General features: G+C 48.3%; 1 protein-coding gene across 5 annotated transcripts in view; it reads left to right on the plus strand.

The window, feature by feature from the left end:
- The window catches only part of SYNDIG1 (synapse differentiation inducing 1), a 149,266-nt gene that overhangs the window by 73,328 nt on the left and 49,147 nt on the right, over nt 1-26,791 (plus strand). For all 5 annotated transcript variants that reach the window (XM_045009249.1, XM_045009254.1, XM_045009253.1 and 2 more), the window contains exon 3: nt 7,457-7,594. In XM_045009249.1, coding sequence (XP_044865184.1) covers nt 7,457-7,594 — 138 coding nt within the window. The remainder of the gene's footprint in view (nt 1-7,456; nt 7,595-26,791) is intronic.

Below are 26,791 nucleotides of genomic sequence, written 5' to 3' on the forward strand. Positions count from 1 at the left end.
ATATTCCCCACTTGGATTAAATTCTGTGCTCCATTTAGGACTAAATCAAAATTGCCTTCCCCCTTGTGGGTTCCAGGACTAATTCCTCCGAGAAGCAGTTATTAATCGTGTCTAGAAATTTTATCTCTGCATCCTGTCCTGAGATGACACCCAGCCAGTCATAATGGGTCTACTTGAAATCCCTCATTATTACTGAGTCTTCTGTTTTTGTTTCCTCTCTAATCTCCCTGAGCATGTCACAGTCATGGTCATGTTTCTTTAATACCTATTATATCAATATCCTTAGTGAATACCTGGCACTCAAGTTCACCCAGCTTAGTATTTAGACTTCTGTTTGCAGTGCTATTGTAGCCATGTCGGTCTCAGGATATTAGAGAGACAAGGTGGGGGAGGTAATTTTTAAGGGATGCGTTTTTGCCTTAACAGCTTCTGTTACTCTGTTGTGTAGCCATGGCGGCATTTCTTTGGTCCTATTACTGTTTGTGGTTTTTAATTAGGGTACATTTAGTTTGAGCCTCTATTATGCTGTTTTGAAATGGTTTCTTTGCATGTGACTGTTCCTTTTTAATATTGCTTCACCAACAGAAGTTGGTCCATTAAAAGATATGACCCGACCTACCTTGTCTCTCTATTTAGACTTCTAGCATTTGTAATAAGCACTTATAACGTTTGTCAATATTTAGTTGTCTGCCTTCCTGTGATGTCATTGAATGGGACTCTCTTTCATTTGACTGTTTCTCTTGAGTTCCTGCCTGTACTTTGTCAACTTCCTCTTTGCTAGGACACAGATTATCCCCTTTAATAAATCCTCCCCTAAGGAGTGTGTCTGTCTGAACCATGTGCTCTTCTGCACCTGTCGGCTTTCCCTCGGCCCTCAGTTTATAAACTCCTCTGTGCCAGCTCTCTGGTTCCATTTTGGTTTGGGAGCCCATCCTTCCTGTATAGGCTCCTCATTTCCCAAAAGGTCCCCCAATTCCTACTAAGCCTAAAACCCTCCTCCCTACACCATCGTCTCATCCACGCACTGAGACCCAGCAGTTCTGCCTGGCCCTGTGCATGGAACTGGAAGTATTTCAGAGTGCTACTGTGGAGGTCCTGGACTTTAATCTCTTACCTGACAGCCTAAATTTGGCCTCCGGCTCCTCTCTCCTATGTCTCTGGTACCAACATGTACCACGATCACCGGTGCCTCCTCTGAACTGTGCGTAACTCTATCCAGATATCTCGAGGTCAGTAACCTTCGCACCTGGTAGGCAGTTCTTTATGTCGGGGCTAATGGCTAGACAACCCATCAAATAAGGCTTTATTAAAATACTGCACAGGTTCCTTACTGAGGTATTCTTCTGTGGCTGGGCTGCTGTCTCTTCTCCAGGAGTCTCATTCGTCATACCACACTCACTCTGCTATGCCAACGTCTCAGTGACTAGCTTATTAATGAAACCCAAGTTATTGATGAAATACAGGAGTGAGAGAGTGAATTATTTATACATAGAGCATAAGAGAATGGATTTGAGTTCTCGTGTTTAAAAAAAATCCAGCAATGTCTGAAATAGTCTCTGTAAAATGAAAAAAAGATAGAATGTTCAAGTGAGTAAAACCCGAACCGTGTCCCTTCACCCGACGTGTCAAAGCACAAGGCCACGGAGCCTAGAGGTGGATCTATTGCACCTGAGCTCTCCGCTCAAGTCTCGTGAAAATCGCTACATCTGTCTCAGTGCTTATGTGGCCCTTTTCTCCATCGTGTCTGAGTGCCCGGGACTCGTGCCTGGATTTCCAGCCTCCCAGCACTTCTGCGAGGTAGAGCAGTGCTCTGCTCCCCATTTTCCAGGTGGGGACTGAGACCTGGGGAGGCTCAATGCCTTGCCCAAGGTCACGTCAAGGGGAGTTTTGTAATTGATTTCAGTGAAGCCAGGATTTCAGCCCGGTCTCTGTGTTAACAAACTCAACTTACTTTGTGGCAGCTACATGGAGGATGAAATGGTTAACGGGATTCTAAGGCCTCTTATGACTGAAGTCAGACTTGGATATTGATTCTAAAATTCCTGGCTGAGAGCTCAGGCTGTACAACATGTGCCCAGAACAAATACCAGTGAAGGAGGTTTCTCCGTGGACAGGCTGGCGAGTGCTAAAGCAATGTGTGTTCCTTTGAGTGCAGCTACCGTGCAATACAAACCGCTCGGTTCTGCGGGGGGAGCCTCTTCATCCAGTGTTGGGAAGTGAATTGCCTTCCGCCCTAACACAGTGATGAACTTGGTGCTGAGATGGCTCAATATTCCAGCAAGGACTCTTCAGAGTGTGCAGAAAGCTGAATGGTCCGATTCTCATCTCAGATGCACAGAATCCCTTGTTTTGGAAGAAACCCTATAGGGCTTGCACACAAATGGGATTTTAGACATAGGAAACAATAATGCAACATAAACGTGCCTGAGATGGGGATCTGGTACTTAACAGACCTTTGCAGTTTCTATGGCATTTATGTGAGTTGAAGAATCTATGACAGGTATTTGTGTGCTCCCCATTGCTATAGTATTCGTGCACCTCGCAATCTTGAATATATTTATCCTCAGAATGCCCCGTGACATAGGGAAGTGCTTTTAGCCCCATTGTACAGATGGGGAACTAAGGCACAGAGAGGCTAAGTGACTGGCCCAAGGTCTCTCTGTCTCACAGTCTGGGACAGAGCAGGGACTTGAGCACCAGACCAGCACCGTAACCACTGGATAATCTTCCTTTCTGGAATATTAATGCAAATGCAAACCTATGGGCCCACGCTTGCAAACACACTTTACTCCCCAGCCTCGTCATGCTGCAGCCAAGCTATGCACGTGTGTACAGGTCTCTAGAATCTGACCCTATAGTAGAACCCCAAGTCCCAGAACAGTGACCTCTCTCCTGGGTTTTCACTAGAAACCATACCGTTTTCAGGCTTCTAGAACTTAGCTGGAACAGCTGATTCTTGTCAGTCAGTGTCTGAGCTGAGAAATGGATTTACATTCAGTCCATTTCATCTTTTTTATTTTCTTGGCTAGTGGAAAACAAGCTGGTATTTTTTCTTCTTCCTTCTTTCTTTGATTTCAGAGGCAAGTCTGGGAATTCTCCATCCAGAAACTAGCTTTGATGTTTGAAATGCATGTTTGCAAGGTGCCAGCTCCCACGTGCAGTAGAGCTTTGAGGTTGGATTTGTCTTTCCATTTAAAACAAATGACCTATTAACATTAACAAAAGCACCTGGGGTAACAGCAATTCCTGGACACTGTGGTACTGACCCGATCATACAACTTTTGTGGCCTTGACCCAGGTTCAGTGACGTCCTTCCCCGTTTTCCCTCCCCGCCACCCCACTTGCATAGAACAGTGTGAAGTGTGTTGTGAGCAAAGCAAAATCAAAACAGCAAATTTTGCTGGGATGTTCAAAGGGGCCCAACCCCCATGGGACTGTCAATGGCCATTCAGGGCCCTTTGAAACCTCCCAGCCTTAGTTCTCAGCACTTTGAGATCTGCAGCCATCCTTCTCTCCTGCAGGAGCAAACTCTATAATGCAACGCTAGGCCCGGCAGATGACGTGTGTCCCCCATATGCACTGGCCTTGGGGAAATGTTCATCGTTCCCGTGGATCGTAGTTGGCGGGGGAGGGGCTGTAGTGTGGGAAAGGGAATCAGCTGTTACAGGCAGAACAGACAGATTGAGAAGCTCAGGTCAGACCCCCTCCCCACGTTCCATGATTCTACTATGTAGGCGATTAATTAACAGGCTGCACTAGTTATGTTTTATTTGCATTCAATTTTTTTTCCCCTGAAAGGAAATATGTTAATAGAAGCCACTGGAGTCTGTAGACACTGAGCTATGTCAAGCCATAGGGATATTAACATTTGTTAGCCACGCGTGAGGCTTGGGGCTAATTTTCAGTTGTCTCTTTACCAGCCTTCTTCTGAGTCACACTTACTACCCCTGGGGTCAAGATACAGAATCGTAGAATTGTAAGTGAGAGTCACCTAGCAGGGCTCTCCCATTGCCCGCAAGCGAGCTGTGTTTCCGGGGCAGCACTCCAGCGCGTACAGAATAGAGGCGCTTCAAAGCAAGGATTTCTGGGGCAAGTTTTTCAAAAGCAGAATATATTAAAAACCAACTTCACTGAGCTTCCATTTAGGTTCTGATTGAAGTGTGCTTTAAAAAATAAAGGGCACTTCATCACTGTGATTCTCCACCCATCTTTAGGGACATAAACACGCCCCCTTTACTGCATGTACTGCTCTCATGAGTTGGAGAGATTGTTGAAAGCTCACAGGATTAGTTCCCTGCCATTCTCTAAAGAATATGGATATTTAGATGACATCTCCACGCTTGCAATTACTGCTCTCGGAGAAGAGGGCATCATTTGGCCAGGTGTGGCAGTCTCCATCCTGTTCTGACGTCGATTCATATATTGCCATCTGAAAAATCCTGTTCCAGATGACAGAGTGCACCAAGTGTCTAAGTTTTAAAGCTTTATTAATAAACGTAATAAAATAACAGCAGTGAGTGTTGGGACTGCTCCCACGTCACTCAAAGGAAGCAAGAAAGCACTAGTACTCCAGCCTCACACACTTTCATACTCACACACGCATGACACGAGGCTGGCCAAGCCTGGGTGTAACGTAAGAAGAAGAGAGGGAGGGGTGGACAGGAGTTCTTGTCCCGTGCACGGGTTGTCCAGGGTCCGCTGTGATTTCCAATTTGCTTTGGCTTTTAGGAGAGTTTTTAAATCCTTGGGTTTTTGTCGGGCATTTTGTTCAGGCACCTTTGTCCCCTTTGCTTTTTGTACCAGTTTTCTGTGGCTTCCTCAGCATTCCCAAAACACACCAGCTCCAGGGATGTGAAACTCTGTATTCCCCCCTCACTGGCCTTCACCGTCTCACCACTTTTGCAATCCCCTCCCCAGCTGATTTCCCCCCGCCCCACACACACATTGAAACAAAATTCTTATTTCAAGTTATTTTTGTCCAAAGACTAAACAAATTCAACCAAAGTGAAAAAAAAATTCATTTTGGCCAAAAGGGCATTTTCCATTAGGGGGGGAAAAACCCAAGATGGAGAATTTTCAAGGTGCTCTGCACTCCCCCACTGGAAGGAGCACTGGAATTCCCAGGGTACAATGCAGTGGCCTTAAGGAACAGGTCATTACTGAGTGTGGGCCGCAGTGGTGAGGACAGACTGGAGAATGAGTGGCCACCCAGGGGGCAGAGTTTCGATGCTAGTGGGCCTGAGCACGGGAGCACAGAGGCTAGATTCTGATGTGCTGCCGGTGGCACCGAGTGTACGATTGCACATTGGCAGTGCTAGAGTCTGAGTATAATCGTAGTTCATGTACCCCATCCACGGGGGAGGGAAGGGCGTGTCTACACTGCAATCAGACTCCCACGGTTGGCCAGTGACAGCTGACTTGGGCTTGGGCTAAGGGGCTGTTTAATTGCAGTGTAGACATTCCAGTTGCAGCCCACCTTGCAGGTTCCTTGAGCCCACGCTCCACCCCGAACCTGAACGGCTATGCCCCAAGTAAACCAAGTCGGCGGCTGTGGGCCAGCTGTGGATTTTTTAATGGCACTGTCCACACACCCTGAGAAGGGTGGAACAGCCTCTGCCCTTACCCTAACACTGTGTTCACATCCTATATTCACGTACCCCGAGATTTAAAGCTCAGAATGGACATCATCTAGTTCGAGTCTAACGCAGGCCATAGACTTTTAACCACTTACCTCTGTATTTTTACCAGGTTCCTAGCATTGGTATAGAAGCAATTAAACATTTCTTCTCTTCACATCCTTTGCCAGCCTAGGTTCAGTACGTCCCCGGAGTTTGTACCATATTTGCCCCTCCTCCCACCTTGTATTAGTTTAATGCCTTCATGGCTGCTCCAGCTAGGCTCCAGCCCAGAAGATTAGCCCTCGTACCTGGGAGCTGGAGGTGGGCCTGCATCCCCTGGAATGTGGCCCCATGTTCCACAAAACCAAAACCTTCCGCTTCATGCCCGTTGCACAGTCAACAATTTGTCTCCAGCATGTTCTGCCTTCTCTCACTCCTGGTGCTGGAAGGACCTCAGTGAAGATCAGGGGCTTTCCTCTTCTTCAGCTCCCTACCGCAATCCCCCAAGTCTTCAATAAGTCCCCCATGATTCGGAGTGTTTGGTACCAGTGTGAATGAGCACCAGTGGAGGCTTGCCAGTCAGTGTCAGAACCCGTGGGGATACAGCAACGCTTCATAAGAGGAATGGTGTCTGTTAGTACAGCTGGACTGGATAATGAGTTCATTTTTTACAATACATTCTCTCCATGAAGATGCGTGCATGCACCTTCCATTCATAGTAGCAGGAACTGGACATGCATCTGAGGACAGAACCCCTGCCCCTTGTCTATGTTCATGGTGAAACAAAAAAAGCGCTGATAAAACTGTGGAGTCATTAGCAGGAATAAAACCTGTGTCCTGGGTAATAAAAACAGACTGGGGGAAACCCTGGCCTCATTAAGCCCATGAGGAAACTTCCCTTGACTTTGATTTCACCCAACATGTACTAAGGGGTGACTCCCTCCACGGAGTCAGTGTTATTCATAGAGTAAGAGATTCAGCCGGGTGTTGGGCTGGTGAAGTAGGGAGAGTTTGGGATGGCAAAAAAAATCCACTGTCCAGTCCATGGCCAGAGCACATGGCTGCCTCCAACACCAGAGCTGAAACAGCAGCTGCATTCCCTACGTGTCCATTACTCTCATGTTGCGCCGCTGACGCCGGAAGAGGGAGGTCTTGGGTGAAGCGACTAGCCTGGAGGAAGGGGAATGTCTTGGGGCTTTGACAGGGATTCAGTGTTATTCAAGGGAACAGCAATAAGTTCTGTTATCCCTAATTGGGAGCCCTGGACCCTACTGGAGGGGGGGGGATAGCTCAGTGGTTTGAGCATTGGCCTGCTAAACCCAGGGTTGTGAGTTCAGTCCTTGAGGGGGCCACTTAGGAATTGGTCCTGCTTTGAGCAGGGGGTAGGACTAGATGATCTCTTGAGGTCCCTTCCAACCCTGACATTCTATGATTCTATGACCCTCCCCCTGCCCTGGTCAGCACGGGACAGGGGCACAGGCCGAGGGCTGCTCTGGGGCCTCCTAGCTCTAGTAGAGGGTCCAGGGCTCCCCACAATGGCCCAGGCTCCTTGGGCAGCTCTGCCCATGTCTCAGCTCCAGCTTCCGGCCTGGCCAGGGGGTGGGGCCACAGGGGAAGATGAGGAGCAGGAGGTGGGGCCGTGGTGGGGGGGGTCCTGTATGACCCTTGTTTTGCATTTTGGAAAGGTGATTATCCTGTCTGTGCTATAACAATACGCCTCAGGTTACCGGGGAGGTTCTACTCCTAGGTGCTCACAGACGGCGCCTTTAGCAGGGGAGGAGTAATTGAATCATTAAACGGAGTCTTTTCTTTCTTCTTTCTTCCACTTGCTATTCCAGAGCGACTACTCGAGTGACACAGAGAGTGAAGACAATTTCCTCATGATGCCCCCAAGGGATCATCTCGGCCTCAGTGTATTCTCCATGCTGTGCTGCTTTTGGCCGCTGGGAATTGCTGCCTTTTATTTGTCGCACGAGGTAATGTAAAAATCTCTCCTGCTAACTCAGAACACGGCAGCCTAGGACTTGGATGAACCCATTGTGATGTCGAAGGAGGCAACTGGGCATATGTTTTTGGGTTACACACACACACGATGTGGATAGCTAGAAGCAGAGAGCGGTTCCGAGTGTAGATAACCCACTGGGGAGTGTGTGTGCCAGGTCTCCTTCTGTGGAAATGCACATATCGATGGTGGCATGTACCTATATGTTTTCCTTTGCACTGAGTGCAGATGCTATAAAAGTCCTTAGCTCTGATTCTTGTGGGCCAATCCTATGTTGCTTCATAGTTGAGAGGGTCAGCAATTTTCTGTTGGAAAATATCCTTTTTGGAAAAATTCAATTTTGCATGGGAAAATTTTAAATTTTGCTGAAAAATGTCCATCCCGCCTCCCCAGGCTCTGTCAATTTCATTTTCTGTCCAGGGAAAAAGTGACATTCCAGACAGGCAGAGGGAAAGCTGAAAAATTCCATGTTGGGTCTTTCCAAAATGGAGATTTTCTGGGAATCCCTTCCTGTGAACCATTTTGCTTTTTTGACTTTTCAGCCCTATTCGGGATAGACAAATTTGCAAAAACATGACATTTTTCTCAGGAAGGATTTCCCTTTTCCAGCCACGCTATGACTAATTTCCACTGAACGTCTCTACATCTCCCTCCAGTGCGTCTTCAGAAAGCCTGAAATGCCTGAAGTCTCTCAGAGCAGAGGGTAATGTAACTTACAGGACTGGAATCACGCTGGTGGACTCATCGGTGGTTATAGTGAAGTGTGCTGCCAACACTAGGCAAAAATATAAGAGAAATGGAGCGGCACATTGGAGCATGTCATCTGTGTGCCTCGCAGCCCTGAAATCACTCGCATTCCAGTCCGACTTTATAATCTCCCGGCTCTAAAGTTCGCCAGTATTGGGTCTCTGTCATGTCTGTATGTATCAGCAAAAAGAACAGGAGTACTTGTGGCACCTTAGAGACTAACAAATTTATTTTAGCATGAGCTTTCGTGAGCTACAGCTCACTTCTTCGGATGCAACATTCTTCTACATACAAGAATTCTTCGGTTCTCTCTTGGATCTAAGAGGGGCCAGACGTACATCCAGGCTCTCCAAGCTTCCTAAAATAATCTCTTCTATTCAATATAGTGAGTATTAATTAAAAAGGCGGATTAGTCTTTTGTTTGTTTTCTGTATTTGCAAATGTGTATTTGCTGGTTTTTAGGTTCCTTTGATCTTAAGGGCCTCAGAGGTACCTGTATGTATCAGGTACCTCTGAGGCCCTTAAGATCAAAGGAACCTAAAAATGTGGTTTATTGTGTAGTGCCTAGAGCAGTGGTCCTCAAACTTCTTTTTTCATGGGCCACTTGAAAATTGCTGAGGGTCTCGACGGACAACTTAACGATCTTTCCAAATGTCGTTTGTACCATTAGCTAACTATTGTAAAGTGCTTTGAACAAAAGCGCTGTATAAAAAAAATACTAATTAACGTTTTTTTGTTCTACAAATAGAAGCCCACAACTCATATTTTAATGTCAGTAGTCTTACCTTTCCAATGCGATGGATGTGCCTCTCCCCCATCGCGGCAGCCCCCGAGCTGGGGCTGGGAAGGAGGGGGGGTCTCTCCCCCACCACAGCAGCCACAGAGCTGGGGCTGGGAAGGAGGGGGGGGTCTCTCCCCGGCAGCCGCAGCCCTGGAGCTGGGGAAAGTCACCTCTTTCTCTGGCCATCGCAGCCCTGCACGTCCCAAATTCCTCCCACGCCCTGTTCTCAGTCAACTGCCCCCTCTCACCTACCCCCTATTCCCCCCCAAGGCCACCACCTCACCTTACATGTCCATCTTCTCCAGGGTCCAGGTGCTTAACTAATGGAGTCACGCCTGCGCAGCTCCACTAATTGGGTGGGAGGCCCTTCATTCTCTCATGTGCGACCGCCCAGGTGCATAGCTTAGAGGGAACTATCCGCGGACCCCGCGGACCACTGGTGATCCATGGACCACAGTTTGAGAACCTCTGCCCTAGAAGATGCTTAAATTAAAATCCGTAGAAGTTAGGTTTTGAGCTGAAGTGTAGAGGAATATGGGAAATTGAAGTTGCTAGTGTGAGAAAAGTTAGAGATAAGTTGGAGACCGAGTGTTCTGGGCAAGTCAGAGTTGGCAAGCACGTGACCTGGGGTTGTGTTTTGGTTTGTTATGGTTTTGGTTATAACCGGTTTGAGCAAGATTTTTCATTAGTGTGTTTGCGAATTGTGACTGTTTTATTACAATGCAGTCTATATTGAGAGCATGGGAAGGACACTGGGGCAGATATTAATTTAAATCATGGGTAAAGAAAAGAGCCAACAGGAAGGTGGTGGAACTCTCAGAATGGTAAAGGACAGTTTAACGCTAATTCGTATTATAATGGCATCTGAAAAGAGTGGTTTTGCTGAATTGTGGGAGCACGTCAATTAACATCCCAGGGTCTGGGATGAGCTGGCTGTGGCTGGTCATCCATTGATACACATTTCACCTTTGAGTGTCAGGATAATAGTAGCATTTGTATAAGCCGTTTGCCTAACGAATCATTGTTTCTTTTTAATAACATTTGATTGTATCATTCCAAATGTCGCCTCGCAGGCCTCTACTAAATCAACTGTCTGTAACTGACCTACAGGCTCAAACCTAAAAAACTAAAGTTGGGTTTTATTGAACAAGGTAATGTTGGGAACATTTCAACGTAAAGGTTACAAAAGGTTACAGTAGGAGGGAAGAGGTATGAAGCTACTTTATTTTAAATGTATCGATCACTGGACATTTGATCTTAGCTGCCTCCAAACTGCAAAGAAGATTAAGACTGATTCAGTAGAGAATTTTTTCCTTGTTTGAGGGGTATTGATTGCTCCAGGCTTGCGTCAGGGGAATTGTCAGGAGAAAGCTGAGAGTGGAGATTGCAGACCTGGTGTAGGAACAGAGTATTTGGGTGCCCAGTAGTTCAAGTCCTCTGCCCTCCAGCCAAAGCTGTTAGTGGACAAGATTCAGCACAATAGGAAATGTTTTCCTACCATAGAGAACTGCCCCATGGCGGTGCGTTTGGGATCCGGCTTTGTGGCCATGACCCTAATTTTATTTTGGGTAGGTTGCTGTAATACTGTCACTCCAGTAAGACTGAAAACTACTAACTGGTTTTATCCAGGCAGTGGACTTGCAGCCGGTTCTGTTAAATGTGAAACATCCCCACTGTTCATGTACTGGTACCGTTTTGATTATAAATGCACCCAGAAGGAGGTTATTTAAATGCATGATTTCCATACTATGGGTGAGCATAAGAATGGCCATACTGGGTGAGACCAAAGGTCCATCGAGCCCAGTATCCTGTCTGCCAACAGTGTCCAATGCCAGGTGCCCCAGAGGGAATGAACAGAACAGGGAATTATCAAGTGATCCATCCCGTCGCCCATTCTCAACTTCTGGCAAACAGAGGCTAGGGACACCATCCCTGCCCCTCCTGGCTAATAGCCATTGATGGACCTATCCTCCGTGAATTTAGCTAGCTCTTTTTTGAACCCTGTTATAGTCTTGGTCTTCACAACATCCCCTGGCAAAGAGTTCCACAGGTTGACTGAGCGTTGTGTGAAGAAATACTTCCTTTTGTTTGTTTTAAACCTGCTGCCTGTTATTTCATTTGGTGACCCCTAGTTCTTGTGTTATGAGAAGGCACAAATATCACTTCCTTATTTACTTTCTCCACACCAGTCATGATTTTATAGACCTCTATCATATCCCCCCTTAGTTGTCTCTTTTCTAAGCTGAAAAGTCCCAGTTTTATTAATCTCTCCTCATATGGCAACTGTTCCACACCCCTAATAATTTTTGTTGCCCTTTTTTGAATCTTTTCCAGTTCCAATATATCTTTTTTTGAGATGGGGTGGCCACATCTGCACACAATATTCAAGATGTGAGCATACCATTAATTTATATAGAGGCAACATGATATTTTCTATCTTATTATCTATCCCTTTCTTAATGATTCGCAACGTTCTGTCAATGCACATTGAGTGGACGTTTTCAGAGAACTACCCACAATGACTCCAAGATCTTTCTTGAGTGGTAACAGCTAACTTAGACCCCATTGTTTTATATGTATAGTTAGGATTATGTTTTCCAATGTGCATCACTTTGCATTTATCAACATTGAATTTCATCTGCCATTTTGTTGCCCAGTCACCCAGTTTTGAGAGATCCTTTTGTAGCTCTTCGCAGTCTGCCTGGGATTTAACTATCTTGAGTAGTTTTATATCATCTGCAAATTTTGCTACTTCACTGTTTACCCCTTTTCCAGATCATTTATGAATATGTTGAATAGGACTGGCCCCAGTACAGACCCCTGGGGGACACCACTATTTACCTCTCTCCATTCTGAAAACTGACCATTTATTCCTACCCTTTGTTTCCTATCTTTTAACCAGTTACTGATCCATGAGAGGACCTTCCTCTTATCCCATGGCAGCTTACTTTGCTTAAGAGCCTTTGGTGAGGGACCTTGTCAAAGGCTTTCTGAAAATCTAAGTACGCTATATCCACTGGATCCCCCTTGTCCACGTGGTTGTTGACCCCCTCAAAGAATTCTAGTAGATTGGTGAGGTATGATTTCCTTTTACAAAAACCATGTTGACTTTTCCCCCAACAAATTATGTTCATCTATGTGTCTGACCATTTTCTTTATTATAGTTTCAACTAGTTTGTCCAGTACTGAAGTCAGGCTTACTGGCCTGTAATTGCCAGGGTCACCTCTGGAGCCCTTTTTTAAAATTGGTGTCACATTAGCTATTCTCCAGTCATTTGGTACAGAAACTGATTTAAATTATAGGTTACAGACTACAGTTAGTAGTTCTGCAATTTCACATTTGAGCTCCTTCAGAACTCTTGGGTGAATCCCATCTGATCCTGGTGACTTATTACTGTTTAGTTTATCAATTTATTCCAAAACCTCCTCTGCTGACACCTCAATCTGGGACAGTTCCTCAGATTTGTCACCTAAAAAGAATGGCTCAGGTTTGGGAATCTGCCTCATATCCTCAGCCATGATGCAAAGAATTCATTTAGTTTCTCTGCAATGGCCTTATTGTCCTTGAGTGCTTCTTTAGCATCTCGATCGTCCAGTGGCCCCACTGGTTGTTTAAAAGCTTCCTGCTTCTGATGTACTTAAAAATTTTTTTGCTGTTACTTTTTTAATTTTTGCTATTTTTTTTTTGCTATTACTAAGTGATCAGCAAGCAGCAGCCTGTTGAAGAAGAGAAGAGCCCACTTACCATTACAATTACCTGGCTCCATCAAATTTCAGAGGGCCTGCTGGCATCCTTGCAATTCAGATAGATTAATAAAGGCTTGATTGTCAGAAAGGGAGGTACAGTGTATTGTATATTACCTCTAGGGCAGGATGACAAGCATCTGTGGGGAGAGGGTCAACAGTTTGTTCTTTAATTTAAATTTAAATGTATTGTGAAATGTTAGTATTATTAAACTCCCTTTTAAAATGTAAAATGTGTTTTTTTTAAAAATTGTTCTCCCCCCCCAAACAAAAGAAAAGAAAAGAAAAGAAAAATGGTCTGAATGGTTATTGAGAGGTTTTAGGTTTTGTGAATTCAAAATTCTGAGAATGTTTTCCATAAATTATTCTGAAGAAAAACTATTTTAGAAAAACTTTGAGTCTTTTGGGGTGGCGGTTTGTGTGTGTGGGTGTGTGTGTGTGGGGGGGGTAATATCTCTTATTGGACCAGCTTCTGTAGGTGAGAGACACACTTTTGAGTTACACAGCGCTCTGCTTCAAGTCTGGGAAAGGTACTCCAAGTATCACGTTAAATCCAAGATGGAACAGATTGTTTAGCGCACATCGTTAACACAGACTGCAAGATATTACCTCACTCGCCTTGTCTCTCGCATATTCTAAGGAACCATGCTAGGTGAAGTGGCCTGTTGACAACTCTATAGTTATAGGTCAAAAAAGGGAGGTTAGTGGGTTGCAGATTGTTGTAATAAGCAATAAATCCAGTGTCTTTATTAAAACTGTGATTTTAATGGCTAGTAAGGTTATGAATTTAAGCTCCCAGGCCCGTTTTTTGGAAGCATTGGGCAGGTTTCCTTTGAGGATGAGGACTGATAGGTCAGACCTAGAGCAATCACTTTGTGAAAAGTGTTCACGCGTCAGTGATGTGGTGGTTTTCACTTTCCTGTGTGAGTTCATTGGCGAGCGCAGTGATTGTCTGGTTTCCCCCACAGAGTCATTATTGGGGCATTTAGTGCACTGGATGAGGTACAGCACAGGTTGTGACAGGCTTGTGTAGGATCCATGGATCTTGAAAGGTGTGTTGTGGGAGGCATTGATCATTTCAGCAGGTGGAGATCTGTCTGCAGGGTTTGGATCTGTTGTTCTGGCAATGTCTGGTGCTGCTTTGAGTTGGTGGGTCCTGATCTGTGGAAGCTTGCTTCTGATGGTGATCTTGGCGAGGTTGGGTGGGGGGGAAGTTTGCAGGTCAGGGGAGAGTGCATCGTGGAACGGGCGACCCAAATACCCCAAGAGAACCACACACCCCTAGTTGCACCTGCCACCCATACTGGAACCCATACAGGGTATCATCAAATAGCTACAATCCATACTCGATGGGGACCCCCGCCCCTGCTGAAAGAAATCTTTCCTGAAACCCCTATTCTGGCCCCATTTTACAGACAGGAAAACTGAGGCACAGGACGCTGAAGTGGCTTGTCCACAGTCACCCAGCAGGCCAGTGGCAAAGCCAGGACTAGAACCCAGGTCAACTGAGTCCCAGTCCAGTGCTCTATCCTTTAGACCTCACTGTCCGATCATGTCATCTGACATATCACACCTGACAGATAAGTAAACGATTGGAGGCAGAGTCAAGGCGAGTACTTTGCAACCAGGCTTGCCGAGATTTGTGTTCCTGGACAATTCTGCAAATACTCGTGTGCAGCAAACAAATACGCAGAAAAGGAACAAAAGGCTAAATTCATCAGACAACTTGTTTGCAACAAATCCCATCATAGGAACAGCTCTGGTTCTTGGTGACGTTGCTGTATTGGCTTAAATTTTCAAAAGTGATTCGTGACTTTTCAGTGTCTCTATTTTTAGTTACCCAAATGGAGACACCTTAAAAAGGGGAATGGCTTTCACGAAGAGCTGAGCACCCGCCCTCTGAAAATATGGCCCCTTTGTGGGGGTCTCAGGTTGGGCCCCCAAACTCCCTCATTGCTTTGAAAATGCAAACCAACGTTTCAGCTCAGGGTTAAGTGCCGCACTGGGGCAGCGAGGAGAGGCCTGTGTTGCCATTGCCTGTGCAGTATCTATTCTGTGGATGCTTTATCCTCTCCATCCTTTCAGGCTGACATCTTATGTAAGCATTAAATTCACGTTCCAGTAAAATAGTGTGATAGCGTCAGAAAAAGAGCAAGAGTAAGCGCTTTGAAGTGTCTCTCCTGAGAACTCCGAAAAAGAGCCTTTTCTTTGTCCTTGCAACAAAGCAATATTTTAGAAGGCTTAAGCTTTAAACGGCTTTGCAAAAGAATGGCTGCGACAAACCCCTTTGTTCTGGGATCGAGACAAAATTAGAAGCATTTCTTCAGTCTCCTCACACAAAGCTCTTGTGAGAAAGGTGCTCTTCAAAGATGGGAAGGTCCATGGCAGAAATCTTCACAGTTGAGCTTTCTGCAGGTCTCCAGGTCCGGCAGTCCAAGGCTGCACTTCCATCCTTCCTGCCTCGAACCCCCTTCCCCGGGAGAATTGGTACTTGCAGTGTTGCGATTTAGAAACCCCTCCTGTCAAGGCTTTCCAGGCTCCATACAGAAGACACAATGATGTCTTGGTTCCTTTTAAACTGGTTAGATATTAATAGTTCGTTAATATTGCTTCTGTTTCATTCGTATTATTTCTTTATTTACATTGGCCTAAATCTTGACGTCCATACTCAAAATCACTCAGGGACGCTCCCAATGGGCCAGATCCTCAGCTGGTGTAAATTGCCACTTCAGTGGAGTTGCACCAATTTACACCATCTGAGGATTTGGTTCATTGACTTCAGTGACAGTTTGCTCGAGTAATAACCTCAGCCTTTGCCACGCATTGCACGTGTATGTGCTTACGGTTGCCAAGTCGAGCACTCAGCAGTCAGGAAATGCCAGTATTAAGGTTGCCCATGTAACCTTAATTTGGCCCCTTTCTGTGTATTCGTCCGCTTCTGTGTACGTGTTAGGATAGGCTTTAATTACACAATCCCAGACTGTTTTTTTCCTGGACCCCAAACTCATTCAGTGATTTGGTAGCTGTTTAATATCTCCCTTTAACCTCTTCATCCAAAGTACAGCTGCAAGCCGTATTTCCTGCCCCGAGTACCGAATTATTCACCTCCTCCCAGGTGGGGCTCTCTCCAGTGTGTCTGAGGGCCGGATCCACAAAGGGGACTCAGACACAGCGTAGCAACACCCAACGTTTAGATGCCCCGCCACCAAATGGAAGCCACTGCTCTGAGACTCCCTGGACTATGCTTGGGGGGAGAGAGGTGCTGTGAGACCCACAAAGGCCAGCGTTCCAAGCGGGGAGCCGCCTAAGCTAGCCAATAGGAAATGCCAAGGAGAGGGGTGTGGCCTAAGCCCCACCTCTTAAGTGACTAGGGTAGCTAAGTCCGAGACATTTCCTTCCATTCAGGATTCACAGCCTGGAGTCTGGCACCGAAGCCCTTTCTCATACAAAACCAAGGTGCCAGAGGTGCCCTTATAGGCTTTCGCCTAGTGGTTGGGCTCTCATCCAGGCTATGGAAGACTCATGTTTGATGCCCGCTCTGGCTAGAGAGCAGGGTCTCCTTCCTTCCCAGGCGAGTGCACTACCCACTGGGCTATAAAGTCCTTCTGTCTCCGGCCTAATGCCTATTGAACTATTATACACGGGGAACTGATCCAGCAGGAAAGACCGAGAAAGCCCCACACCCAAGTACCCTGTGCCCTAGTGGCTCCCCCAGCATTGTTTTGTACAGGGCCTGATCCCGTGGGCTGCGACTGAGAAGTCCGATCTGTCGGCTCCCACGGGCAGGATAAGCAGGGGAACAGCTTGGCTGAGGCTACCGCAAGTCGAGGTGGCTCGACCAGCTCTGCCTGCAGAGTGTCTCCAGCTTGTGAGAGCATCAGGCTTGTGCTCAGAGCTTGGGGAGTGATGCCACGGAGGTGCTCTCCTGGCACGGCCCTCAGCTGTTACGTGACACTCCCTAGTTCACATCCTGTTTCTCAAGTGCCTCATCCGATTTGTTTCTGAAGCTGTAGGCTCACGTGTACAATCTTCCAGCACCGTGTGCTCCTCTGCATGACGGTGGTTTTCCTTTCTCCCACCCTTTGTCTGCCTAGTTTATTTAGACTGTGAGCTGTTTGGGATGGGGCTGTCTCTTACTGTGCTGGGTGTATGGATCCCAGTGCAATGGATCCTGAGCTCGACTGGGGCCCAAGCCCACCTGGCCTGAGAGCATTGAGTCAGTTTCTGACCTACCCCGGAGCCTGAGTTACCGCCTGCTCCTCCTCCTGCGGTGGGGTTGGAATGGTGGGAGCTGCATGCACAGCTCCTGCCAGCCGCTGCTGCTCTGTCTGCTGCAGAGCGAGAGGCACGCTCGCTCCACGGCACGCTCGCTCCACGGCACGCTCGCTCCACGGCACGCACCGCGCAGAGAGGTAGCAGCAGCTGGCAGGAGCCGGGCTTGCAGCCCCTCTCCCGGCACCAATCCCGTGGGCCGGAAGAGGAGAGAGAGCCTGAGCCAGAGCCAGCCCAGTGTTTTCCCACCTGACCCTTGGGTTGGGTCTGGCTGCAGAGCTCTACTCTGTGCGCGGGATTTTCCTCTCACTTAAAGTAGTGGAAATCCAGCTTGTCTGGTCACCTTGTTCCCCCCCAGATCAATAGGATTCTGCCCACTGGCAGCTGGAAGAGTCTCTGAAATGTGGGGATTGATCGGCTGCACGGCCCCAGGACTCTTCAGGCCGGAGTGTGATACTAGAGCAGCAGGTGTGAAAATAAGCCACAGGAAATGAACTCGACCATGAGGCAGAGCAATACTGCCCCTGTGGCAGTGACGTTGGGGGGTTTGCCTTCCCCTGCAGCACGGGGAGTGGGTCACTTGCCAGGATTATTTGGGTATGTCTCAATCATTGCCCTGCCATTGCGGGAGCCTCAGGCACTGGTGAACCTGGGTCCTGCCTGTTCTCTGCCGGTGGCACATCTCCTGTGGGCTGTGATACTTTGGTCTGATTTTGGTTGTCGGGTGCTGGGTGGTGCCGATGGCCTGTGGTATACTGGAGGTCTGACTAGGTGATCTGCTGCTCCCTTCTGGCCTGGCAGTCTATGACTCTAGGACTTGACTGGCGTAAATCGCCCATGCAAGTTTGCTCTGGGGAGGTTCGTAAGAAGCGGGACGTCTGTAGTGTTCTGCCTACCAGCAGCACTGCAGAGCCAGAGGACACGGAGAGAATTCCACAGCCAATTCCTGCAACAGGTGATGTTTGCCCAGATCCCTGTTCTCAGGGTACCTTTCAGTGACCCCAGGTGGTCACTGGTCAGACATCCCATTTGACTGACACTCCTCCAGAAGCACAACACATCCAACCGTCCATGCCGGTCATTGACTCGGAGTACAGACAAGACAGCTTGCTACAGCGGGTAGGCATCCCTGGCTAATCTCCTCTCAACGTTCTCATATAATCTGCTGCGCCTTAAGGCAAACAGACGAGACTCCACAACAAAGCATCCAGTGTGTGCCGCAGAAGTGCCTGAAAGCAGATCGGGTAGATGATTCCTTAACAATCATTCCCTTACCAAGGAGGAATGAAGGCCAGATTATACACGTGCAGATTTCACTGAAGAAATGTTTTCCCTCCAGCAAGGTGGCTCACACGTGTGGATGTTCACGAGGGACTCAGTTGGCTGCACGCAACAGACAGACATGGCTGTCATGACAGTGATAATTCCACATGGTGCTTGCGTATTAAGTTGAGTTTGTGTGTCTGCATGTCTCTGGGTGTAGCAAATCGGCGGGGAAGGGCGTGTGCTTGCCGGCATACAGATCGATCCCTTGTTAATGAATTTGGTGGTGCTGGGATGAATGCATGGCAATCAAGTATGTATGGGTTGTTTTTGAAAGGCGCCCAGGCTGAAATTTAGCATCCAGAGTGTGTTTGCAGAAAGCCTTTGGTTTTTCATTGCTCTCTCTCTCATCATCGCGCCGATCACACTGATGACAATTGGGTGGGCGGAGGGTGGCAGTGAATATGGAATGATGGCAGCCAGTGCCAACATTAAATAACATGACAGCTGTTCTCAGCAAAGCTACTGGAAGGAATGATCTTGCTGGAAATCTATCCCAGCGTAAGGGGACTGACTGGTGTCTGGAGAGGAGGAATGTTTTGGTAATTAAGGCACTAGCCTGGGATGCAGGAGATGTGGGGTTAATTCCCAGCCATGCTGCAGACATCCAGATGATCTAGCTCATTTGGGGTTACAAAACCATCATCCTTTGAAAGGAGTCTGAACATAGACTAGAATTCAGCAGGGGTGGTGACTGTGTGATGGAAGAGCTGTCTTTATGGTAATTTTGCCCTACGGTATCTATTGGCTAAAATGGGCTGTGGGTCAGGAGACCTTAGCAATACCTTGGAGAAGGCCCCCTTCTTTCCCCCTTGTCCCCTTGATCTTGTGGTTGAGTTCCCAAGTCAGGAACCAAAGCTCAGCAGAGGAGATTAGGTTAATGAACCACTTGATTGTCTCGGTCCTGAAGCTGATTTTAAATAATTGGAAAGGTAGCTTGCAAGGAACATTCTCATCACAGTTCAGTTTATTATGCGTCATTGTTTAATTATGAGAAAGCTGTGGCCCAGAAAAGAAACCAGCTTGAAATGTTCAAAGAGATAGAGGGGTCTTTTACCACCACACAAGTGTGGCAGGAGCTGGTTCAGCCTGGGGATTGATCTATGAATGCTTTATGCTCTGAGACCATAAAAACAAATACAATTTCAACCGGTGCTGCTGTCGTGGCATATATTAAAGGTTATGTCAGAATGTTAATCAGTGAAGGAACGCGTTGTTCCGACACCGAGGGAGAACGTGGTTTTTAGAATACCCTTAATGTGACCTGTTCTTGCTTCCATCCTGAGCACTGCGCTTCTGACACATTTATGAGGCTGCATGGTAGAGGATGTCAGTGCCAGTGCTAACAAACATCATGAAAATTAAATGGTTGTAATTCCCTTTGTGCTCCCAGACATTGATAACACCCTGTGGCATCAGCCAAGATCCGGTACCCTGTTGCAGTAGGCGCTATATCCAATGACAGATGGTCCTTGCCCAACAGAGCTACAACCAAAACAGACAAAGGGAGAGTTGGGAGGGATTACAGGGCAGAGAGAGAGAGTGATTTGCTTCGGCTGGCTCAGGAAGCTCATGGCAGAGTCGAGAACTGACCGTAGATCTGAATCCCAGCTCACTGCCTTACCCACCAGCCTATCCCCCTTGGGTGCTTTAAGCCTACCACAAATTTCACTTAGCAGCCATTTCATTTGTCTCTGCTGGATGAGACATGTAGTATCGCCCATGTGATGGGTGGGATTTTCAATGGCTGAGGAGCACAAGCCTGGATCTTGGAGTTCATGCTGCTCAGTCACTGGTGCTTTGGAAAGGGGCGTCTTTCAAACAGTGGTGTCTTGTTCTCATCCGAGTGGAAAATGGGCCTCAGACGCCTGCCCTCCCAGCCCGTTCTGGGGCCCTCATCACCATAACAGCTGAGCCTCCGGAGGTCCAGTAGAAGGTGTCACCCGCCTGGTCAGCCAGAGGTGGGGCAGTGCTGTTACTGTACACGTGGGGAGCTGAGGCACGGGGAGAGACGTGACTTGCTCCCAGTCACACCAAGAGTTTATGGCGGAGCAGGGACGGGTGCAAGTGCCAGAATCCAAGGATTTAGGGCTAGATTCCCAAAAGAAATCAGGGGCCCAAATCCCAGAATCAGCCCCCACTGGGGCTCCCAAAGCCCAGCTCAGCTGCCGCCCAATCTGTAGGTGCCCGAATGTTTGCAGTAAAAGTTCCCTAGGGGCCCATTTCTGCAGTTCTGCACCAGTCTAGCCAAAATAAACTGCTCAGTCCCCACCTCCCAGTCTGCTGCTAGTTAATAACCCCAGTCTTTCTACCCCACAACTGGTACTGCCCCCCCAGTGCCACCCCATGTGTGGACTGGGGCTAGGCACACTTGTCCCTCCAATTAATCACTTCGTGCTGGACTTCCCCCCACCCCCACCCACCCCCGAATCAGGGCTGCTCCCCTCCCCAGCTCAGCAGCCACTGCCACGTCCCAGTAAATCCCTTGCGACCCCAGCACTCCCCGCCAGCGCCCGCCGCCCAGAGCTGCGATCAGGGAATTCCTGATTATATGCCTGGGCCACCCCACTACAGACACCCTTGGAGTCTGCAGGCACCGGCGGGGAGTTCCAGCTGTAAACCAGGCCCTGGAAGTAGGCACCTAAGCCAGGTCAGACCTTCCTTCTGAAAAACCAGCGGGAGAGAGACGTCCCTCCATGATAGCCTGCAGCCCCGTGGCCAGGGCACTCTGCTCAGATATGGGATTCAAATCCCTATTTGACCTGGCTTGGAGCAGGAACTGGAGCCCCCCCCCCTCCTGGGTGAGTGCCCTGACCCCTGGGCTATTGGGTATGGTAGGGCCACCCTCTGCCCAATCCACCCCCTCCTTTGGCGCGAGGCCCATCTGGTCGGCTTGCTTTGCACAGCGCCTGCTGGACTGGGCCCCACAGGCAGGGAAATGATACTGTGAGACGCCTGCCGGGACTTGGGCATCCCCATTGGCGGGAATTTGGGTGCCAGGGGTTTGAGGCTCTCAGTGGCACCCAACTGGTGAACTTGGGCACCTAAGGTGGCAGCTAAACGTATTAGCCCCTTGGTGGATCCAGCCCTACCTGGCTGGCCTGAGGTCGCTCAGCAGGCCTGGGGCAGAGCAGGGATCTGAGCTGGCCTCTGAGGTTCCAGGCTGATGCCTCAGCCATCAGCCCATCCTTCCACCGCTGGCGCTTTTAGTGCACATGAGAATTAAGCCCTTGTGTCCCTAGCTGTTCAGAGGCAGCCAGTCTCCTCCCGCTGGAAGATTTCTCCAGTCCGAGAAGGCCATGTGTAAAATGTCGCTGGTCGCTCATCTCGGAGCAGTCTGGAAACGGGGAAGATTGTAACGCTGCTGGCATGTGAGAATAGGGAAGATGTGGCATGAGGGGGAAGGTGCAGAAAAAGGTCGATAGCGCTTTTCTCCAGTGTACATAAAATATTCCATTAGTTTTATTACCGAGAATACATTAGCATCCTGTGTATCAGTAGGTGCGTTTTAGTGCTGTACGTACCTCTGAGAGGTGAGAGGAGGCTGAATCTAGCGAAAGGGCTATTTTGATTAGAAACAGCCCTTATCTTTGGGAACAATGCAGTAATATTAGTTAATGGACTAATCTTTCACCTCTGACTGCACAGATTTCAGTTGCCTAAGACACAAATGAATTGAGTGGTGGAATTAGATGACTCAGGAGACTGGTAATAGACTATGGGAAATTTAATCTCTAGATCACTGACCAAGGCTGGTAGTGGCTAAAAGTAATTACCATCTGATGGCTGCTCAGAGACCTGAGGCGAAGGCACTGATTCAGGAAAACGCATGGTTTCCCTGATACCCTAGCAGGCTTGGCTCCCAAACTGATTGGTCAGTAAATCTGGGCATCTTTGCTTTTCCTACTGTGGCCCAGTCAATGATCCAGGTCATGGAGATAAAAGCTCAGTCATCTCAGGCTCTTTCTAAGGGCTCTTGTCTGCATTTCAGCTGTAGGGCTTTCAATCAGCCACGGCTCACACAGGACCTCAGCCAGCCGCTAGCTCAGAGCTGTGGCTGAGATTTGCAAAACACAGGAGGCTAAAGCCTGGCTCCTAAATCCATATTTAAGCAGCTGATTGAGTAGACTGGGTTTTGGAAGCACCGAGCCCCCTGCAGCTTTTACTGAGCTCAATGGGAACCTCTGAGGGACTCACTTTGGTAGTGGGAATTTTATTAATTATTTATTAACGTAATGCCTGGCTGCCCCAGTCATGGCCCAGCACTCGATACAGACACAGAATAAAAAGACCGCCCTTGCCCCCAAAAACTTAAAATCTACTAGTGCCCAAGCCTTTTACAATCCAAACCATGCAGCCATGCACGTACAGTTAGACATTTCACAACTTGGCCAAAGACCCACCATGAAAACCTTTGTGAATGGTGGAAGCAGCCAGTCCAGCCAGGAGCTAGAAGTGTCTGGCCGACATCCTTTGTAATTTAAGGCTGCTAGAATCAACTCCTGCTTGAGAAGTTCTTTTGTCAACGGTTTGAAAGGGGTGTCTGAATTGTCCCAGGTGATCAGTTCACATGGCTGTGTCCAAACGAAAACAAGAGACACCAAACCAACCAAACAATTCAGCACAAAGCAGTCGTTGCCAGATGTGCGGAGACACATGCTGCATATCTGAGAATCATGGCCTGGTCTTTGATACACAGCCCTAGTTACTGTTAGAATGGAAGAAAAATCCCCCCGCCGACTGCGGAAAGGTCAGCGTTACGTCCTTTCTGCTGAAGACATCCATTAACTGGATCACTCTTTACGTTACACAGCAGGCGTGAGGAGCGTTCTTTTTGCAAAATGGGGCCGTTGCTGTATAAGATGAAAGACAGTTTTGTTACATGAGCTACATCCATAGACAGACCCCCGGCGAAGAACAGAGCCTGATCTCTTCATCACCGAAGAATTAAGATAATTTATCCTCCATATTCTGTCAAGGTTGTCACAGTTCAGGCAACTGCACCGGGATCCCCCTCTCTGCTCCAGCCAGGGCGCGCACGCTAGGCTCCCAGTTCCTCAGCTGCATTCCAGACCTGCCTCTCTCCCCGTTCTGGTGGGGGCGTTTCCCTGCCTTCACGGTGTCATTCCCCAGCAGAACTCAGACTGGCTGAGCAGGCCGCTTTGCTTCTCTGCTCAGAGCTGGTACGCGGTGGAATGGCCACTGGTTTGCGTCACCGCCCAGCTCACCGAAGCAAGCACTCGTATTCGTCAGGCAAAAGCAGGTCATTTCGGTGCCTAACTCCCATTGGAGCCAGCGGCCTCCAGATGTAAAAGCATGAGCTATTGGTGGGCGCTGTTACAACCCATAGCTCAGTGGTTTGAGCATTGGCCTGCTAAACCCAGGGCTGTGAGTTCAGTCCTTGAGGGGGCCACTTAGGGATCTGGGGCAAAATCGGTACTTGGTCCTGCTAGGGAAGGCAGGGGCAGGGCTGCCCGGGGGGGCAATTTGCCCCGGGCCACGCAGGGGCCCCACGAGCCCTGGCCCCCTTCAGTTGCTCCGGGTCTTCGGCGGCATTTCGGCAGCGGGGGGCCCTTCAGTGCTGCCGAAGACGCGGAGCGACTGAAGCCCCCCTCCCCCCGAACACACACACACTGAAATGCCGCCGAAGACCCGGACCACTGCCGGGTGAGTACAAGCACCGCAGCTCCCCCGCTTTGCCCCAGGGCCCCTGACTCCCCTGGGCAGGGGGCTGGACTCGGTGACCTTTCAGGGTCCCTTCCTGCTCCATGAGATCAGTACAGCTCCAGATATTATTTTTTACCCATTCACCAGCAGTGTGCTACATGAGCTTGATTCATGTTATTTTGTGTCCTTGAGTGTTGTTCTTATTCAGTTAAAATCATTGGAGTTGACTAAAACAGCAGGATTGTTGTAGCCCATCCTGGCAGTGAGTGGCCTTTTGGCCACTGGCTGCACTATGCAAAGCGTTTGAGTCTGCTGGTCCTTCGAAGTTAAAACTCTTTTAGGTCAAGCTACAGAAGTCTGGGTTTTTAAACCCAGAGATCCCAGGTTCCATTCTTGCAGCTGAACTGACAAAGGCCATTATTACGCTGAACAATCAGAGAAAAAATGCTGCCAAAATGTGTAGCGAGATATTGAATTTGCCACTCACACTTGCCATCCCAGCTGACTTGGTTCTGGAGACTTCACAAGAAAATGACTTGGGACGGGGCTGGAATTCCATTTGAAGGGTCCCCATTGGCACCAGGTGATCCAGGTGGAAGAAAACGTTTTTTAAAAGTGGCCATGTATGGAAAAAATGGATTGTCTCCATTTTGACTGAAAAGGGGAGGCTTGTGACCTTTTGGTGTTCTGTTCAGGGCATCCACCCAGAGAGTGAGAAATTCAGCAGCAGGACTCTCCCGGCCAGGCTGTGACCGAACACAGATGCTAACACAACAGCCCTGTACAGAGACAAAGCAGGCTGTTCCCTGAGCCAGAGAGCCACAGCTCAGCCCTCCTTACATGAGGCTGCCTGTCTGCAGATGGACTATTGAAGACCCAGATATGGGGCATCCCTACAGAGCCCCTTAGCCTGTCAGCAGGACCAGGAAACCTCTTAAAACGTAAAGTGACAGCATGCCATTTTAACACAGCTTTCAATATACCACATTATGTGTGATGGGTACAGTAATGTTTTTATGGCAATGAAAATGAACACTGCCCAGGCTTAGATTGATTTATAATGATGATTATTAGCATTGCAGTAGCACCTACGAGCCCTAGTTGTGGGAGGACTCCACTGCTGCACAGGCACAGAACAAAAAGACAGATCCAGCCACGCTTACCCCTGAACTGGGAAATACTAATTAGCAATTGCTAGTTCTTTGAACCGTGAAAGAAAGCAAGGCACAGTACATGCTGACTGCAGCCCATTCCCCTAGTGAGGTTATTTGTTTGCTGCTAGCAGCTAGACCACAGAGAAAAGTTTGAGTCTCTGCTACTGCCTCGGAGCTAATTGAACTGATCCTTTCACTCGGGTAGTAGAACTCTGTGTGTTCGAGACAGAGACAGGAGATTTGCTCCTTGCAGCCGACAAGAGGCATTTTTACACTGAACAGCCGGAGGAAAATGCTGCCGAAGATTGTCATAAGGCGTTTCAGTTTCCACTTAGATTGACATATGGCTGAACTAGTCCTGTTTTGTAATGCATGCAAGTGTGCTACTCCTTCAGATTGCAAACTCTTATTTTGTGTGTGCAAGAAACTGCCTGTTCATTTTTGATACTGGATTGATTTAGTGGCAGGGGGTGGGAAACGTATTTCAAGAAAAGCAAGTTTGAAGATTTCTGGTCCATGATGCATGGTGCAGTATAATTCCATTGATTACTAATTCCAGAGAGAGGAAACATGTCTTGTGTCTTCATTCGAACATTTCATCTCCTCTTTTCTGCTTCATAAAATCAGAGCCATTAGAGATGAGAGAGACCGATCAGTTCATCTTGTCAGTTTGTCTGCCGCTGCAGCGCTGTGTAGAATAATAAAGACATAGTAGAGACAGTCAGGATCTTCTCTCTCTCACTTCAAGGAGTATCAATATTAAACAATTCTATGACCGTTTCTGCCCTTCACCGTGGGATGGATCTGAAGTCCGCTGAAGTCAGTGGAAGGAACCCACTGATGTCCAGGGGCTGGGATCAGGCTGAAAGTCACCTGGCGTGTTCGGGATGGAATGAGTGACGTGAGTCAGTATTTCCATGGAGCCAGTTTTCCTCTCTCCCCATTTTCTTTGTGCCTTCTTAAGGCACAAGTGTGGAAGCCTCTCTTTCCAGGTGCCCAGCTCAGGTGGGGGGGAAGGGGGCAAGGACCCCTGCAGTGGAAATATTATGGGGGCTTTACTCCCACATAAACTCAGGCCCACGTGGGTGGCCAGGGAAGCGCAAGTAGGATGTAGAGGGGCTGGAGCAGCTCCCACAATGTCCCGCATTGGGCTGGGGAGCAGGTAGGAACCCCCCAGGACTCCCCCTTCCCAGCCAATTGGCACTGCACCCCCAACAATTCTCCCCCCCATCCCTTTGACCCCCCCATTCACAGCATGCTTCCGCCCCGGGCTTGACTGGCCTCTCGTCTAGCGGTGCCCAGCTGCCCGGGAGCTGCAAATGCCCAAAGTGTCTCATGCTGGCACCTGAGCCTGGAGGCAGCCAAAGTGGTCTGGAAAATGACTGAGGGTGAATGCTCAGGGCAGGGGCTGTCTCTTACTGGGTGTTTGCAGAGTGTCTGGCACAGTGAGGCCCTGATCTCATCGTACATACAACGTTAGGTC

Source organism: Mauremys mutica, chromosome 3 (assembly GCF_020497125.1).
Source record: "Mauremys mutica isolate MM-2020 ecotype Southern chromosome 3, ASM2049712v1, whole genome shotgun sequence".
Lineage (NCBI taxonomy): Eukaryota > Metazoa > Chordata > Testudines > Geoemydidae > Mauremys > Mauremys mutica.